Raw genomic sequence first — 17,229 nt, forward strand, 5'->3', positions numbered from 1 at the left:
AAAGTAACCTCTCTGCTCTTACTCTTTCTCGAGATTCCCCTGTTTATCCATCCCAGGATTGCATTAGCTCTTTTGGCCACAGCATCACACTGGGAGCTCACATTCAGCTGATTATCCAGTGGTCTTGGGGGGTTTTCATCTTCCTTTGGAGCATGTGGTCCAAATTGCCTGCCAGATTCATCTGGGTACCTCTCAATAAATTTCCTGCCCTTGCAGGGTCCTTGGTCTCTCCTATTCTTTGCCTGTGGCACGCAATAGTCTCCTGAGGGCTATACCTTGAGTTAATTTCAGTTGTTGCATTCAGTATGCAAGTGGTAGGTGGTTTTGGTGGCCTGTGATATATTGGAGGACAGACTAGACGATCTGGTGGTCCCTTCTGATTTTAATTCTATGACTATTGCATCAACGTTTCAAGAAACCATAGTTACTTTTATTGCTAGTCAAAATACAGCCTTCAGCATTAGTCAACATAGATCATCCAAAATGGTGGTCATGATGAGTCTTGTGATGTGCGTTGTAGGAGGTGGCCTTGTGCATTCTGCCCCAGAAACTTTCATACAAACGGCTCAGAATGTTTTGCTACTTACTTGCACTGTTTATCACTTGGTCTTTTAAATGCTCAATGTTTAAAACATTGTACTGTAAAATCACTTCTGGATTCTGCACTGTATGTATGGCTTAGCACAAGCAGATCAGATTATACATTTGGAATTTTTTAGTCCACAGACTGACTTGGAAAACTTCCTGAAAGTTTCAAAATGCTGGTTTAGTCTTGCAAATGCTGGTCCTGTGGGAACTGTGGGCTTCTGAAAAAGAAAACACTTTAGAGTTATTTTGTGGCACATTCCAAACAGTACATAGGATAGGAGTACAGAACTTTTCTGTATGATACACGATACTTGAATGATTTTCTTATAAAACTGTTCTTGCACAGCTCTTTCACATTTTGGTTTTATATCAATGTCTACATAGCGCACTTTATATACATGCTTACACATATCTGAGAGAGAGGATAAATAGTCATAAAACAAGCAGTGGAATTGCACCTTAAAAGCTGAATTTGTAAATTTTCTGAGTTGCTATCTTCACACACTTGGTGAATGTGTGCGCTTGTGTTCTCAGTCAGGCTTTGTTACTTCTGCTACTAACTTGTTGAAAAACTGGACTAATACTCCAGGATCTCTTCCTCTGTTTGTCTACATTAGCACAGCTTTCCATTTTCTTGCTTTCAGAACAGTTTGGAATGTCTGCCAGGATGTTGTGGGTTATTACCTCAGCACTGAAATATCCTTCATCAAGAAACCGATTAGTCATACAAAGCAGTAGAGACAGAGAAAAGAACAGAAGTGTTGTATCTACATGTGTGTAATAGCTACAAACATAACAATTTTAAGTAGTCTGGGTACTCATATACAATATACATTTTGAGGTTGGATCCTTTGACCAGATCAACCATTGAACTGAAGTTAAACCATTATTATTTCAGAAAGCAAATTTTTACTTGAGTTTTTATTTATGTTTAAAGTGACCTTTAACTTTCAAATCTTTTTTTTTATAGTTTCACTGGAGGTTCTCCAAAGAAGAGATGCACAACAAACAAACAAAGAAATCTAACAAGGCTAAACTAAGTTCGAGGGAGAAACAAACAGCAGAAGAAAAACCGGAGTGTGAAGTTACAGAGAATACAAGAAACTTAGAAGCACAATTGTCAACAATTGAAAATGTTGGGAACTGCAAACCAGTCTTGAATGAACAACTGGATAGTATCATAGACAAGACATCTGAGATGCATGAGGACAAAGATATATCTATCCATGGCCATGAGGAATCAGAAGAAAAATGGCATCCAAGTCATGATACTGATCAAAAAGAAGTGGAAGTGTGCTTGAGTCACAATGATACGTCGGACAACTGTGAGAACCAGATAAGACATGAAGGAAGCTGTGTTCTAATAACTGACAGTGGGGATGGGGACAATGCGACTGAAGCTATGGATGCTTCCTGCGATTAATCACCTGCATCTCAAGATTACTGAAAGAGTTGCAGATCTTTTGCCAAACTAAAGGACAAGTTTTGCTAATCATCCTCACTAATTTAATTGCTTAATACAACTTTTAATTTGGCTTTGTAAATGCCCTATACAATTTTATTCTCTCCAATTAACATACAGGCATCTTAAAGTTTCAACTAACTGTAAGACCCACTTTTGCTCCCACATAAGTTAATGGCAAAATTTCCACTGACTTTACTGAGATTAGGACTGGCTTTACTGTCCTTAGTTTTAAAGGTAGAGATGAAATGTATTGTGATTACCAAGTTGGGAGTGAAAACATAGTCAGGCTTGTTCTGTGACTCAAGAAAAAATGCTGATATTTAAACTGCTCTGTGCTATCTTAACAAAAACAGGTTTGTATTCAGTATTTCATATTAGTTTAGGAGAAGCATTGTTGGTCAGTTTCCTTATGTAATAATTTTATCGAAGTATCATTGCTGAAACAATTATTTGCACCATGTCGTTTTGTCATTGTTTTGTGTTGTCAAGAAAATGGTATTTAGGCTTACAGAGGCTGGAATTGGGAAGTTTGATAAAGTGGCTGTAGCTGTATTTATCTCCGTAACATATCTACTCATTGATATTCTCTTGAATTTAGTTTTCTCTTGCAGATATATAAAGCAATAAACAGACCACGAATATTGTAGGTACATAAGGGGAACCTGATGGGGAAACAAACCTCTTGATGAATGTGTGTTGTATGTTAAGCAGATGGCTCTAACATAATGCCTATGATTCCCTATTCTCTTATTTTGGTGTTCTGGATTTTTAGGTTGCTAATCAGCCCTTCGGCAATGCTTGCTGGGGCTTCAAGAAATAGAAAAGAAAATGAAAACTGCTCGTAAAATGTAACTCATTAATTGTACATATTCACTAATAGTGGATACACTCGCCATCTGCTAGAACTGCTATTATGTGACTTTTCATCATTTATCAACTGGAGTAGTGTGTGTCACAGGAAAGATGGGGTTTTTTTTAATCAAATAGCTACCAGGCAAATGTCAGTGAAAGCTACTGAATGACCCTGATGACTAAACCTTTCTTTTACAACAGATAACCATGTTTTTCAGCTGACATACAAACTTTATGATGTAAAATGGTCAACATTTTCATGTTTGGAGGTATATTAAAATTTTTACAGTAAAATGTATGTGTAACAATTTTTTTAGATCATATTTGAATATACTCTTAAACAGTTTTAGTCTGCTTAAAAATGTAACATGTAGTAGCTTTTCTTTTCTTAATAAGCAATCCCCTTAGAGTCCCGGTTTACAATTAGTTAGGCAGTCCTGTATGGTGTTTTTAAAAAATACCTTCTATTTTTTCATTTCTGTAAACAATAAAGTTTCTTGACACTTTAAATGACTGCTTCTTTGAGCAGCTAGTCTTGGAACCCCCAAGAGGAGAGGCAATTCTTGATTTAGTCCTAAGTGGAGCACAGGATCTGGTCCAACTGGATATAGCTGAATATAGATGAACTGCTTGGTAATAGTGGCCATAACATAATGAAATTTAACATCCCTTTGGGGCTGGGAGACACCAAAGCAGCCCACCATGGTAGCATTTAGTTTCAGAAAAGGGAACTACACAGAAATGAGGAAGTTCGTTAAACAGAAATTGAAAGGTACAATGCCAAAAGTGAAATCCCTACAAGCTGCATGGAAACTTTTTAAAGACACCATAATAGAAGCTTGATTTAAATGTATATCCCAAATTAAAAAACATAGTAAGAGGACCAAAAAAGTGCCACCATGGCTAAACATCAAAGTAAAAGAAGCAGTTAGAGGCAAAAAGGCATCCTTTAAAAAGTGGGAATTAAATCCTACTGAGGAAAATAGAAAAAAGCATAAACTCTGGCAAGTGAAGTATAAAAATATAATTAGGAAGGCCAAAAAAGAATCTGAAGAACAGCTAGCCAAAGACTCAAAAAGAATAGCAAACATTTTTTAAATACATCAGAAGCAGGAAGCCTGCTAAACAACCAGTGGGCCACTGGACGATTGAGATGCTAAAGGAGCACTCAAGGAAAATAAAGCCATTACAGAGTAACTAAATTAATTATTTACATCGATCTTCACAGCTGAGTATGTGAGGGAGATTCCTAAACCTGAACCATTCTTTTTAGATGACAAATCTGAGGAACTGTCTCAGATTGAGATGTCATTAGAGGTGGTTTTGGAACAAATTGATAAACTAAACAGTAATAAGTCACCAGGAGCAGATGATATTCACCCAAGAGTTTGGAAGATACTCAAATATGAAATTACAGAACTAACAGCTGTGCTATGTAACCTAAAATTTAAATCAGCTTCTGTACCAGATGACTAGAAGTTAGTTAATGTGATGCCAATTTTTAAAAGCTCCAGAGGTGATCCCGGCAATTACAGGTCAGTAAGCCTAACTTCAGTACCAGGCAAATTGGTTGAAACTATAGTGGAAAAACAGAATTATCAGACGCATAGATGAACACAATTTGTTGGGGAAGAGTCAACATGGTTTTAGTAAAGGAAAATCATGCTTCACCAATCTACTAGAATTCTTTGAGGGGGTCAACAATCATGTGGATAAGGGTGATTCAGTGGATATAGTGTACTTACATTTTCAGAAAGACTTTGACAAGGTCCCTCACCAAATGCTCTTAAGTAAACGTAAGATGGGAAGGTCCTCTCATGGATCACTAACTGGTTAAAAAATAGGAAACAAAGGGTAGGAATAAATGGTCAGTTTTCAGAATGGAGAGAGGTAAATAATGGTGTCCCCCAGCGGTCTGCACTGGGATCAATAATGTTCAACATATTCATAAATAAGATGGAAAAAGGTAAACAGTGAGGTTGCAAAGTTTGCAGATGATACAAAACTACTCAAAAGCGACAAAGTGTCCTGTGGCACCTTATAGACTAACAGACGTATTGGAGCATACGCTTTCGTGGGTGAATACCCACTTCGTCAGATGCATGTAGTGGAAATTTCCAGAGGCAGGTATAAATATGCAGGCAAGAATCAGTCTAGAGATAATGAGGTTAGTTCAATCAGGGAGGATGAGGCCCTCTTCCAGAGCAGACTGTGAAGAATTACAAAGGGATCTCATAAAACTGGGTGACTGGGCAACAAAATGGCAGATGAAATTCAATGTTGATAATGCAAAGTAATGCACACTGGAAAACATAATCCCAACTATACATATGAAATGATGGGGTCTAAATTAGCTGTTACCACTCAAGAAAGAGATGTTGGAGTCATTGTGACTAGTTCTCTACAAACATCCACTCAATGTGCAGTGGCAGTCAAAAATGCTAAAAGAATGTTGAGCATCATTAGGAAAAGGGATAGCTAGTAAGCCAGAAAATATATTACCTCTATATAAATCCATGGTATGCCCACATCTTGAATACTGTGTGCAGATCTGGTTGCCTCATATCTCAAAAAAAGATATACTGGAATTGGAAAAGGTACAGAAGAGGCAACAAATTAATTAGGGGTATGGAACAGCTTCCATATGGGGAGAGATTAATAAGACTGGGACTTTTCATCTTGGAAAAGAGATGACTAAGGGGCAGATATGATAGAGGTATATAAAATCATGACTGGTGTGGAGAAGGCAAGTAAGGAAGTGTTATTTACTCCTCATAACACAAGAACTAGGGGTCACCAAATGAAATTAATAGGCAGTAAGTTTAAAACAAACAAAAGGAAGTATTTCTTCATGCAATGCACAGTCAACCTGTGGAACTCTTTGCCAGAGGATGTTGTGAAAGCCAACACTATAACAGGGTTCAAAAAAGAACAAGCTAAGTCCATGGAGGATAGGTCCATCAACACCTATTAGCCAGGATGGGCAGGGATGCAAAACCATGAGCTGAAGTGTCCTTACCCTGTGTTTGCCAGATGCTGAGAAGGGGCGACTGGCAATGGATCATTTGATGATTACCTGTTCTGTTCATTCCCTCTGACTACCTGGCATTGGCCACTGTTGGAGGACAGGATACTGGGCTAGATGGACCATTGGTCTGACATAGCATGGCTGTTCTTATGTTCAATATAGTTTTTCCCATAGTTTGTGCCTGGTAATTCTCAGTCTTTCTTTGTACAGTATTTTAACTCAATAAAATCTGTTTTCTAAGTGCACATCATGCATGTTCAAGCTATTTTTTTAAACTACAGTCAACATCTAAAAGAAATAATGCAATTTGCTGAACAGGGAGAAAATAATCATACAACATCAAATGTCCATGTAATTTGGATAATTGCCGCTAAATTTAAATCACTCCATTTCATGCACAGAAAACATGTTGGGTTTCAGAGTAGCTGCTGTGTTAGTCTGTATCCGCAAAAAGAACAGGAGTACTTGTGGCACCTTAGAGACTAACAAATTTATTTGAGCATAAGCTTTTGTGGGCTACAGCCCATTTCAGCAGATGCATGGAATGGAACATATAGTAAAGAGATACATATATACACTTACGGAGAACATGAAAAGGTGGGAGTTGCCCAAGCAACTCTAAGAGGCTAATTAATTAAGATGAGCAATTATCAGCAGGAGAAAAAAAACTTTTGTAGTGATAAGATGATCTATTTCAGACAGTTTGACAAGAAGGTGTGAGGATACTTAACATGGGGAAATAGATTCAATGTGTGTAGTTGCTCTGCCATTCCCAGTCTCTATTCAAGCCTAAATTGATGGTACCTAGTTTGCATATTAATTCAAGTTCAGCAGTTTCTCATTGGAGTCTGTTTTTGAAGCTTTTCTGTTGCAAGATTGCCACCTTTAAGTCTGTTACTGAGTGACTAGAGAGGTTGAAGTGTTCTCCTATTGGTTTTTGAATGTTATGATTCCTGATGTCAGATTTGTGTCCATTTATTCTTTTGCATAGAGACTGTCTGGTTTGGCCAATGTACGTGGCAGAGGGGCATTGCTGGCACATGATGGCATATATCACATTGGTAGATGTGCAGGTGAACAATCCCCTGACAGCGTGGCTGATGTGATTAGGTCCAGTGATGGTGTCACTTGAATTGATATGTGGACAGAGTTGGCATTGGGGTTTGTTGCAAGGATAGGTTCCTGGGTTAGTGTTTTTGTTCCGTGGTGTGTGGTTGCTGATGAGTATTTGCTTTAGGTTGGGGGGCTGTCTCCCAAGATCTGTGAGAGTGACGGATCATCTTTCAGGAAAGGTTGTAGATCTTTGATGATGCGCTGGAGAGGTTTTAGTTGGGGGCTGAAAGTAATGGCTAGTGGCATTCTGTTATTTTCTTTGTTGGGACTGTCCTGTAGTAGGTGACTTCTGGGTACTCTTCTGGCTCTGTCGATCTGTTTTTTTCACTTCAGCAGGTGGGTACTGTAGTTTTAAGAATGCTTGATAGAGATGTTATTGGTGCTTGGCTTCAATCCCTCAGACAGAGACATCTTGATTATCGCTACAAACGTTTTTTTTCTCCTGCTGATAATTGCTCAGCTTAATTAATTAGCCTCTTAGAGTTGGTAGGGCAACTCCCACCTTTTCATATTCTCCGTAAGTATATATATATATCCTTACTATATGGTCCATTCTATGCATCTGATGAAGTGGGCTGTAGCCCACGAAAGCTTATGCTCAAATAAATTTGTTAGTCTCTAAGGTGCCACAAGTCCTCCTGTTCTTTTTGAGAAAACATGTTGTATTTTTTTCCACAATAACTGAAGAGTATTTATTTTAACAGAATATTTTTAAAAAGACTGTAAATAATTTTAATACAAACACTGTACTCTGGATAGTTAGCAACATTTGTTTGCAGATTTTATTGGCACAGTATCTTGTCACTAACTGAGTATAAAGCTGGTCCTTAAAGCCTGTGTCTTACTAAGTTTCTCTGAATTAAAAAATAAGTCAACCAGCGTTCTAGGAAAATAGTTGATACAGAGACTATGTATGTTAAATAGTGAATTTCCACTGGAAAACGTGTTTGGTTGCACATGATGACCTACTTTGCTCTAATTGGATGCCAAACATTTACAAAGCTAAAAGAAGAAACAAATGTGAGTGGGAGGCATCTTATTTCACACTCTTGCTATTAGCTTGGCCTAGAAACAAGTGTGAGCAGTCATGCTGGTGGGTGGTTAAAGCACTATTCTATTAGCTTTAGTTGCTGATGTTACAAATCTGGTTAACTAGTTCACTGGCCGCTATTTGAAAGAACTAAGGAGAGACTAATAAGATTTAGATCCTCAGTGATATTTAGGCTCCTAACTTTCATTGATTTTAATGGAAGTTAGGACCCTTGTCATAAACATACAGCTAAGGGTAGCATAAAATCCCTCCTTTACCTGTAAAGGGTTAAAAAGCTCAGATAACCTGGTTGGTACCTGACCAAAAGGATCAATAAGGGGAGAAAATACTTTCAAATCTGTGGGGGAAGGTTTTTGTTTTGTGTTCCTTTGTTCTCTCTGGGTCAGCGATGAATCATGGCAGGGAAAATGCATCTCCCTAAGCCATATCTGAACTAAGCATCTAATATTACAGAAATAGTAAGTAAGAACAAGGAAATGCTGATTTTAAACTTATTTTAAGAACTTGATTGTTTTCAGTGTCCTAAAGACCCAGGGGGTTTGAGCTGTGCTCACTTTGTAACAAATTGGTTAGGATATATTCCCAAGCCTCCCCAGGAAAGGGGGTGTAAGGGCTTAGGGGGATATTTTGGGGAAGATAGGGCTCCAAGTGGCCCTTCCTGAATGTTTGTTTAAATCACTTGGTGGTGGCAGCAATACCAAGGGCAAGGAAGGAATTTGTGCCTTGGGGAAGTTTTACACCTAAGCTGGTAGAAATAAGTTTAGGGAGGTTTTCATGTAGGTCCCCACATCTGTACCCCAGAGTTCAAAGTGAGGAGGGAACCCTGACAAGCCTAAATATCCATAAGGATCTGAATTAAACCCTTGTACCAGATTAACTAAAGAAAATTGAACCAGATTAATGAAAGGGGTGATTTAAAACTGATTTAATTAAATTGAAATTAATCAGGATCTTAAACTAGGCTAATGTGGTGTATATTACATCAGTTAGGAAATGGTTTATTGCACTTTAGATTAAACAACTTTGAAACCACAAAGAGTTTGCACCAGTTTAACTATATTGGTTTAAAATGATACCTTCAGTTAAACTGATGTCACTTCCTCCATGTAGACAAGGCTGAGGAAATATCATGCCAATAGGTACAATACATTTTTTTCCAATGGATGCACTTTTCAATCACTTGCAGGTTCACAGTGATTATTAGAAAAATCTTGAAAAAACAGTTCTCTATTCTTTTATTGGGTTATAAGTACTGTACTGAACATTTAAAAACCCTTTCTCTGGGAGCATTTGACCTCTTCACACCCTAGTGGTTTGCGTACACTATTTCCAAATCCTGAAATATTCAGAGGACCAATTTTGGCAATGATTGCCACTCCAAGACACCTCATAGAGATTTTTATTACTTACCAGTACCCAAGTGCAATGGTTGAAATTTTCAAAGGAAAGTAGAGCTTTAGTCACACAAGTTCCACTCAAATGAACAGGACTTGTTTGGGTAAATCCCCTAGTTGACTTTGAAAACTCTCACCCATTGTCCCAAGGTGGCTGTGATGGGGGTGGAGAAGGAGAGAGAGGGCAAGGTTCCAATGATAAGCTCGTGTAATTGTTTAATTTAGTCAGTGTTAGCCCTCCTTGCCATTTAGAGGCTTGAAAGAGACTGGGACAGAGGCCAAGAAAATGAAAGTGACTGCCCAGGTGCTGTGCTTGAAACTGGGACAATGGGGGCTGCCGGGGCACAGACAAGAAAAGGAATTGCTAGGTGAGGAGCCTGACTGACATGCCTGAACAACCAATCATACTCAGTCTAGCCTGCAAATGGCTGGGACTGCCCGGACATGGGTATCCAGTCCAAACAAGCATGGTATTTGGGGCAAGATAAGGGAGTTGGCTTCCAGCTGCAGGAGATAAGGCCTCTCTGTTGCTTTGTGCAGTGTAGGCGAGAGAGCTCCAGTTTGCTTCTTAGCCAGAGGAGCATAACCAGCTACAAGCACCCAGCTTCACTGCAGTGTCCCCCCTTCAGATAGTTCTCCCCAAACCAATTTGGTTCTCAAAGGGAAGAGGCAGGGAGAGTAGCTAGTCCCCTTTCCTTCTCCTCCCCCCACACCATCCTCAAGCCAGATCTAGCAGGCACCAAGGCGAATTACCTTGCTGTGGTCAACAGATTCTAGTATTCAGTGGGACAGGCCTGTCTGCCACCTGTTATGCCTATGTCTTGAACAAGAAGCCAAGGGAAGACCAAATTTGAGCAACCCAGGGACTTGCTCCATGCCAGAGGGTGAGCTGTGTGTCTTGTAGTGGGCTGACATCACAATCGAGAACAATGATTGCAGTTAGGAAAGGACTTCCAGGTGAGTTAAATCCTGGGCTGTGTGTGCTTGGAGCAGTGAAAGCTCAGCCAAAGGATGTGCTAATACCTCACCAGGTCAGTGACTATTTTCACATTACATTTACCTTAAACCAGCAAACTTTTCACAGATTTTACCCACAGTTTAATTCATGTCCAGCGCTGCTAATGGTGATGTGAGTCTCATTTAAGTGGGGCTGACTGCCAGTGCAAAAATTTTCTTCAGCAACAGTCTACCTATACTGTTGACTGGAGTCAATTACCATGTTCAGCACCTCATCCATATGAGGAAAAAAGTCTTCACAATTTAAGAGCTTTCTTTTGTTTGTTCTAAAAACCCCTGTCAGCGAAGGCAGTGGATATCTGTGATGTGCTAATGGTAACTAGCCAGAAACCATTTGCTAGTTAATTAATGGAAGGCCTATAAGAGTATTGCATCATACCCACAATACTAAATGAGCTCTTGGTGAGTGATACAAAAGAAATTAGGAATACATTTAATTTAATATAGTACCAACACAAGGGTACCTTGAAAGCCATTTTTTAAAAAGACATATATAAGAATTCATCAAAATTGTCTTTTCAAGTGTCTCACTTTTTCTAGTAACAGCCCATCCGTTTACCACACAAAGCTTGAAGAACACTTTTCCAAAATGAAACTGATTCTTCAACACAATCAACAGGATGATTGGTGTTTCTCTTTAAATTCGTGCCCTTTAACTAGCAGAGGCTTCTTCCTGTTTCCTATCACTATAGGCTAAATAAACACTCTTGTTACTGGCCTGCATGTCTCTATGCTGCATGAACAATTCTTCCATTAAGATGGCTTCAGAGCAAATGAATTATAAATTACTATGTGGTATGAAAATGCTGGTGTTTCACTATTAGACTGTTAAGCTGCAGAAGAAAGATGCCCAACTATTCATAAGTAAAGAATCACCACAAACTAGTTAGTGATGAGTCTAACGAACATAATTTAGTGTAGCAATTCCATGGGGATTTTTGGACCACAAGAACATTTTCCAGGTAGGTCAGACTTTTTACAACCATGTTGTGTCTGAATTTAAGATGTTCTGTGCTCAGTGTAATAAAAGGAAACTTGCATGCTCGCCAACAGGCTAAAAGATCACAAGGTAAGAAAACGTATTATGAATCTGATTAATTTTTTTGAATTACATCTTCTGAGCCTATTAGTGCAGATGGTCTCATATTGCTGAAATTATTTTTTGTAATACTTTAGATGTAAATAACCACATACAAGACATGGCCTTGTCCCTGTCTCAATCGGCATATAACATGGGATGCCAGAGGTGCAGGGGTTGATAATTACATAAGCAAAATGATATGAAATGTCATCTGTTAAGTGGCCAGCTTAGTTTAACTTTGTTAATATTTCAGTTTGAGGGAGCAGGGTGTGAAAGGGATGGTATTTGTGATACAGGGAGAATATGCCCTATCGGTATAGTGTAAACCAGTTTAATGGCTTCAAAGCCATAGGGAATCTATGTTTAAAGATTGACTTTTAATTGGGAAATGGAAAGCATGTTGGAAACTGGTTTCTGGCCTCTTCTTTAGGGCTCTAGCACTGCCAATGGCACAGAATCTCACTTTTCAGGAAGATGATGGCTTCCCTCCAAACTAAGCTTTGAAATGCCAGTTCTGATCTCTTTAACACAACACATCCTGACATTTATTTATGTGGACAACTGCTTTGTTCCCTCTGCACTTCTGGTGTGAGCAAACCAGCAACTATTTTTCTTTAAAACATCAACATCAGGCTGCCACACTGACCCATTTAAACTTACATTTGCTGCCTGTGGGAATTCTGGCTGTCAAATGCAAACCCCACACCTGATGCCTTCCCACAGCCCTGACCCATAGAAAGAAAATATTTCTAATCAGTTCTCCCAGAGTGCTGGGAGGTAGTGTGGTTAATTTTTCCAGGGGCTCCAACATTGTCAGGGGTAGTAGGAGACCCCCCATTTGTGGATGCTGTTAGATAGGGATGGTGCTGCCAGAAGAATAAAATGGTGCATCTGAGAATCGTATCTGGCCCCAGGAAAAGCAATAGGAGCTTCAGGGACCAGTTATTACTGTGACAGGTGCTAATATAAAGCCCTAACTAGCTCAGTGCTCTATGGCAGCAACTTGAACCCAAAGAGCAACTACCGCACAGGAAATTGCCAAGGTTACTAGATGGTCCCATACCAATACGCTACCAGCTAGCTCTTTATTACTGTGACGCAGCCTTTGGAAACAAGATGATTCATGTGTAAGCAGTGGTATCCTACTATTTCTCCTTACTGTTTCCTACAGCCTATTAGTAATTGACTGGGGGAGAAGTCAGTCCCAGAAAGGAAATTAGTAATAAATTTTCCACCCTCCATTCATTTGAAACCACTTTGGCCAAGAACTTGGGCAGAGGCCTAAAAGTAACCTCATTTTTATAAGACACTGTATAAGGGGAACCTGCCATGAAGGCCTGAATTTCCTCTACCTCTAAAACTGATGTAATGACTACTAAAAAGGCAATTTTCATCAATAGGAGGTTAAAGGAATAGGTTGCTGATGGCTGAAATTGGGGACTCATCAATACTGTTACTATGATATTGAGGTTCAGGGGAGGGGGGGTTTTGCCTGGAGGAAAAACATGAATAGAGCCCTTAAAGAATCTAGACCTTGTAGGGTGAGAAAATACATGGCACGGGATAGGCAGGTGATGCACAGCTATTAGTACTGAATGAATACTTCTGTTGCTTACTGAAAGTCCAGACTGCTTCAGGGATAGCAAATAGGCCAATAGCGCTGAAACGAGTGTTAAAGAAACTGGTGCTGATATGCTCATATATAAAGCTAAGTGGAAGAGAGTTTTCTAAGTCATCCCAGCTGAGGGTTTCTTGCTTTGCAGCACAATGTTCTGAACTTTAGGTGAACAGACTCTTTTGGGTGATATCATCCAGACAAGCATCTAGACAGTCAAATGTAACAAAGGTGGATCTGGGTGTAGGACCTGTCAGCTAGATCACGTAAGGCAGTGTTTCTAAACCAGACGTACATGTACCTCTAGGAGTATGCAGAGGTCTTCCAGGGGGTACATCAACTCTTGATCAATGTTTCTCAACATGTGGGCTGCAACCCCCCCAGGGAGGTAGCAGGATGAGTTTATGCGTGTTGCAAGTGAAGAGCTGGTGTTAGGGGGTAGCAACTGCCCAGGACCCACGAAGCTAAGTTACATGCTTCAGCCTCATGTAGCGGAGTTTGGGTTTGAGCCCCGGGTGGCAGAGCTTTGGCCTCAGACTCCTGAAAGAGGTACAATAGTCCAGAAAGGTTGAGAACCACTGAGGCAAGGTACTGAGAGGTTCATCAGAGCCAAATACGAGAACTGCTTGGCCACTGGCCAGAGGTCTCATGATCATCAACCCTGCCTCTTGCGTCAGTTTCCTCAAGTATCATGGAGATCAGGGGGCAGGAATACCTCAATTCCAGTATCCAGATGATAAGTGTCTGAGTGGAGCCCCCCACTCAAGCAGAACACGGCATTGCTTATTCTGGTCTGTGGCAAATAAATAGGTCTAGAGCTTTGATTGTGAGAGACTCTCTGTAGCACTGGGTTCTTGATCAGCCACTCGGTGTTGTCTGAGACCTGTCTGCTGACGTGATCTGCTAGCAAGTTCTGAATCTCTGGCAGATGCAGGAGCAATGGTGTGATCTGGTGGTAAATAGATGAAGACCAGAGCCAAATGGTCCTCCCTGTCTCCTAACATAATGTGCTGTCTGTTAGCAGCTGGCTTGTGGCTATCTGGGATGGAGGTAGAAAGGCTTTGAATGCCAAGTGGATGGCACTAAGCTCTAAGTGGTTTATGTGTAGCTGTGTGTCCTGCAGGGACCACAGAATTTGGAAGAAGGAAATTTCCTAAATTTGAAGGCAAGCCATCAGCTGTCAGGCTTCATAGGTGGAGGTGCAGAGGCTACTCCGTTGTACACCTGAAGGTGGTCTTTCCACCAGTTTAACAAGGAGAAGACTTCTGGAGGGACTGTGCCCAATACATCAATGTGGTGCCAGCTAATACGCTGATTTCAACCACCCATCTGTGGAGTGTAGGCTAAGTGTGACAAACTGTGTCACATAAGTGCTTGAGACCACTGTTCTCAATGTCTGAGGCATGCCCTCCCTGGTGTCTAAGTGAGCTTTAAGTCAGTCGATGAAAGTCACTATAACTTGGAATCGCTCCTGGTGGAAGGTAAGCTTTTACTGATCTAGAATCTAACACTGCTCCTATGAACTCTATGCTTTAAGTCGCAGTAAGTGAGGCTTCTTCTCAGTCTTTGAGGCCCAGACTGAAAAAGATTTAAGATTATTTGAATCCTTTTGGGGTGATCTTCCTTGGATCAGGTAGTAATGAATGTATGGGCCACGGTAAACCCTCATCTTGTCTCCTTAGAAGAGCTGCCACAACTGTCAAGTAGTTGATGAATATCCTCAGTACTGTGGAAAGACCAAAGGACAGGAATAGTAAGAGATCCATACTAGAAATCTGAATTTTCTGTGGGCAGGATGAACATATGTGAAAGTAGGCTATTCTTTGCTTTCCTCCTCCTATGTTTCCAGAACCTGAGGCTGCACTAGTTGACCTGGCTGGGTTGGTCTGTACTGCCTCTTTGGGGAGGGAGAATCTAAGTCTGGAAGGTGCAGAATATGCAGGCTGGTTAGTAGATTTAGTAGGGACCACTGACACTCTTAGTACCAGGACTCCAAAGGGGCCCTTTTGATGCTTTTTATCCTTAAGAGCGTTGAGACTAAGATAAGTAAGAAGTTTGGTGACTTGTTTATCCATGTGGTAGGCACTGGAAGTTACCATGCCTTGGCTCATCTCTGGAGTAGTGCTCCTTTATGCCTCTTGAGGTTGTTGATACTAGAATGGACATTGGTTGTTGGTGCTGGACCCACCTGGACTGATGTGTTGTTGATACTGGAATGACTGGGGCTGACTCACCCATCGCTCATGGAGAAGGACTAACTGGAGGATTGTGGTCAAGTTGCATCTTTCCTTTCAAGACCTTGCATTGAAAGTTTGAAGAGGAACAACACTGGGCAGGCACCTCCACCTTTCTGAGTTTGCTGAGAGGAGTGACATATATAACATTGCTCAGGAATATGTTCCTCCGACAGGCAAGAGAGGCATCGGGAGTGCTGGTCATTAAATGGCACTGAAGTTTTGAATGAAGGGACACATTTTCAACCCCAGGGATTTTACTTCTCCCATAATGCTGTACAGGGAGGGCTCTAGCCTAAAGAGAACGTATGGGCAGAGAACTATCTATATAAACTAACACTTGGAACAATTTACCAAGGTCACGGTGGATTCTCCATCACCAGTAATTTTTAAATCAAGATCAGCTGTTTTTCTAAGACATGTTCTAGGAGTTATTTTTGGGGAAGTTCTATGGCCTGTGTTATACAAGTGGTCAGACTAGATGATCACCGTGGTCCTTTCTGGCTTTAGAATCTAACAACTAAAGTCTACTAACTAATATAAGCACATGGTGCTCAGAAGCAGATGGACAGGGCAAGGATTCTTTTTCACTGCTACAGGCAGCAAGAAGGAACTGAAGAATGGTTGGGCCTGCTCCACTCTTTATGCCCTTTGACTTGGAGATGCAAGGACATTTAGGGCACAGGTATGGCCCCCAAGTGAAACTGATGGCCAAAAGCATCTGATCTCAAAAGCATGGGGTGTACAAACAGCGTGAGTGGAATCCGTGTGGACAACAACAAAAGAATTAATACGTACCTCTCCTACATGAATGTGGGGAAACAAATGCAAGATGGATCTTGGTGACCTCTGTTTCCATTTATCTTTAAGAAGGGATGTGTGTGTACTGCAGGAAAAGAAAGTGAGAGTGCGTCTTTTCTGTAATAATTGAGTCCTGTATGATTCCTTTTCAAGGAGACCTCTCTTTTGCATGGATGCTGAGAAAATCAGTAAGCTCATTACCAAGCTTAAGAGAAAAGTCTTCAACAAACAAATCACACGCATATTTAAATATCTTAAATCATACTACAGTAGATTTATGAACACCTTGGGCCTGACTGGAGGTTGTTCATAACTCTGAAATGTTCATAACTCTGAACAAAACATTATGGTTGTTCTTTCAAAAGTTTACAACTGAACATTGACTTAATACAGCTTTGAAACTTTACTATACAGATTTCCCTTTTTTTTTTTTAGTAGTTTACATTTAACACAGTACTGTACAGTATTCGGCACCTTTTTTTTGTGTCTGCTGCTGCTTGAGTCTTCTGGTTCCAAATGAGGTGTGTGATTGACTGGTCAGTTCATAACTCTGAAGTTCTACTGTATTATGCAATTTACGTAGCACTTTGTTAGCCTCAAAACATTTCACATAATTACAAACTATACTCATACCAGACTATACCGCTCTTTTCACTTACCACCAACACAGTTGGCAGTGGCATACAGAAGTCCTTCTAAATGGCTTTTTCCCCTTGTACAACAGAAAGTGAATGGGTAAATTTATCCAATTATATAAAAGTAAGTTTAGGTAAGCAGAATGTAATTTAGAATTGGCCCAAGAGAAGGTGAGACTGCTCTAGACTTCTGAAAATATTATAGGATCTTTAATACCCAGAAGTGGTCAAGACCTGTTTTACATCTCATTCAAAGAGTAGTAGTCTCAGGAAAACAGCACCCTTATCAGGCTGCAGCATCTAAATAGGACTCTGGGAATTGTGCCAATAGTGGTATTGTGTCAATATCACTATC

The 17,229-nt window shown here is 40.2% G+C and overlaps 1 protein-coding gene and 1 long non-coding RNA gene across 4 annotated transcripts in view; one reads left to right on the plus strand and one right to left on the minus strand.

The window, feature by feature from the left end:
- The window catches only part of RFTN1 (raftlin, lipid raft linker 1), a 163,339-nt gene extending 160,140 nt beyond the window's left edge, over positions 1-3,199 (plus strand). For all 3 annotated transcript variants that reach the window (XM_045005979.1, XM_045005978.1, XM_045005980.1), the window contains exon 10: positions 1,559-3,199. In XM_045005979.1, coding sequence (XP_044861914.1) covers positions 1,559-2,011 — 453 coding nt within the window. In that variant the 3' untranslated portion in view covers positions 2,012-3,199. The remainder of the gene's footprint in view (positions 1-1,558) is intronic.
- On the minus strand, positions 196-10,379 carry LOC123364147. Its single transcript, XR_006577012.1, has 3 exons — positions 10,245-10,379; positions 4,651-4,734; positions 196-806 (listed from the first exon to the last, which is right to left on the minus strand). It is a non-coding gene; the product is annotated as an uncharacterized LOC123364147 (long non-coding RNA).
- Positions 10,380-17,229: the final 6,850 nt, after the last annotated feature.

This window comes from Mauremys mutica, chromosome 2 (assembly GCF_020497125.1).
Source record: "Mauremys mutica isolate MM-2020 ecotype Southern chromosome 2, ASM2049712v1, whole genome shotgun sequence".
Classification (NCBI taxonomy): domain Eukaryota; kingdom Metazoa; phylum Chordata; order Testudines; family Geoemydidae; genus Mauremys; species Mauremys mutica.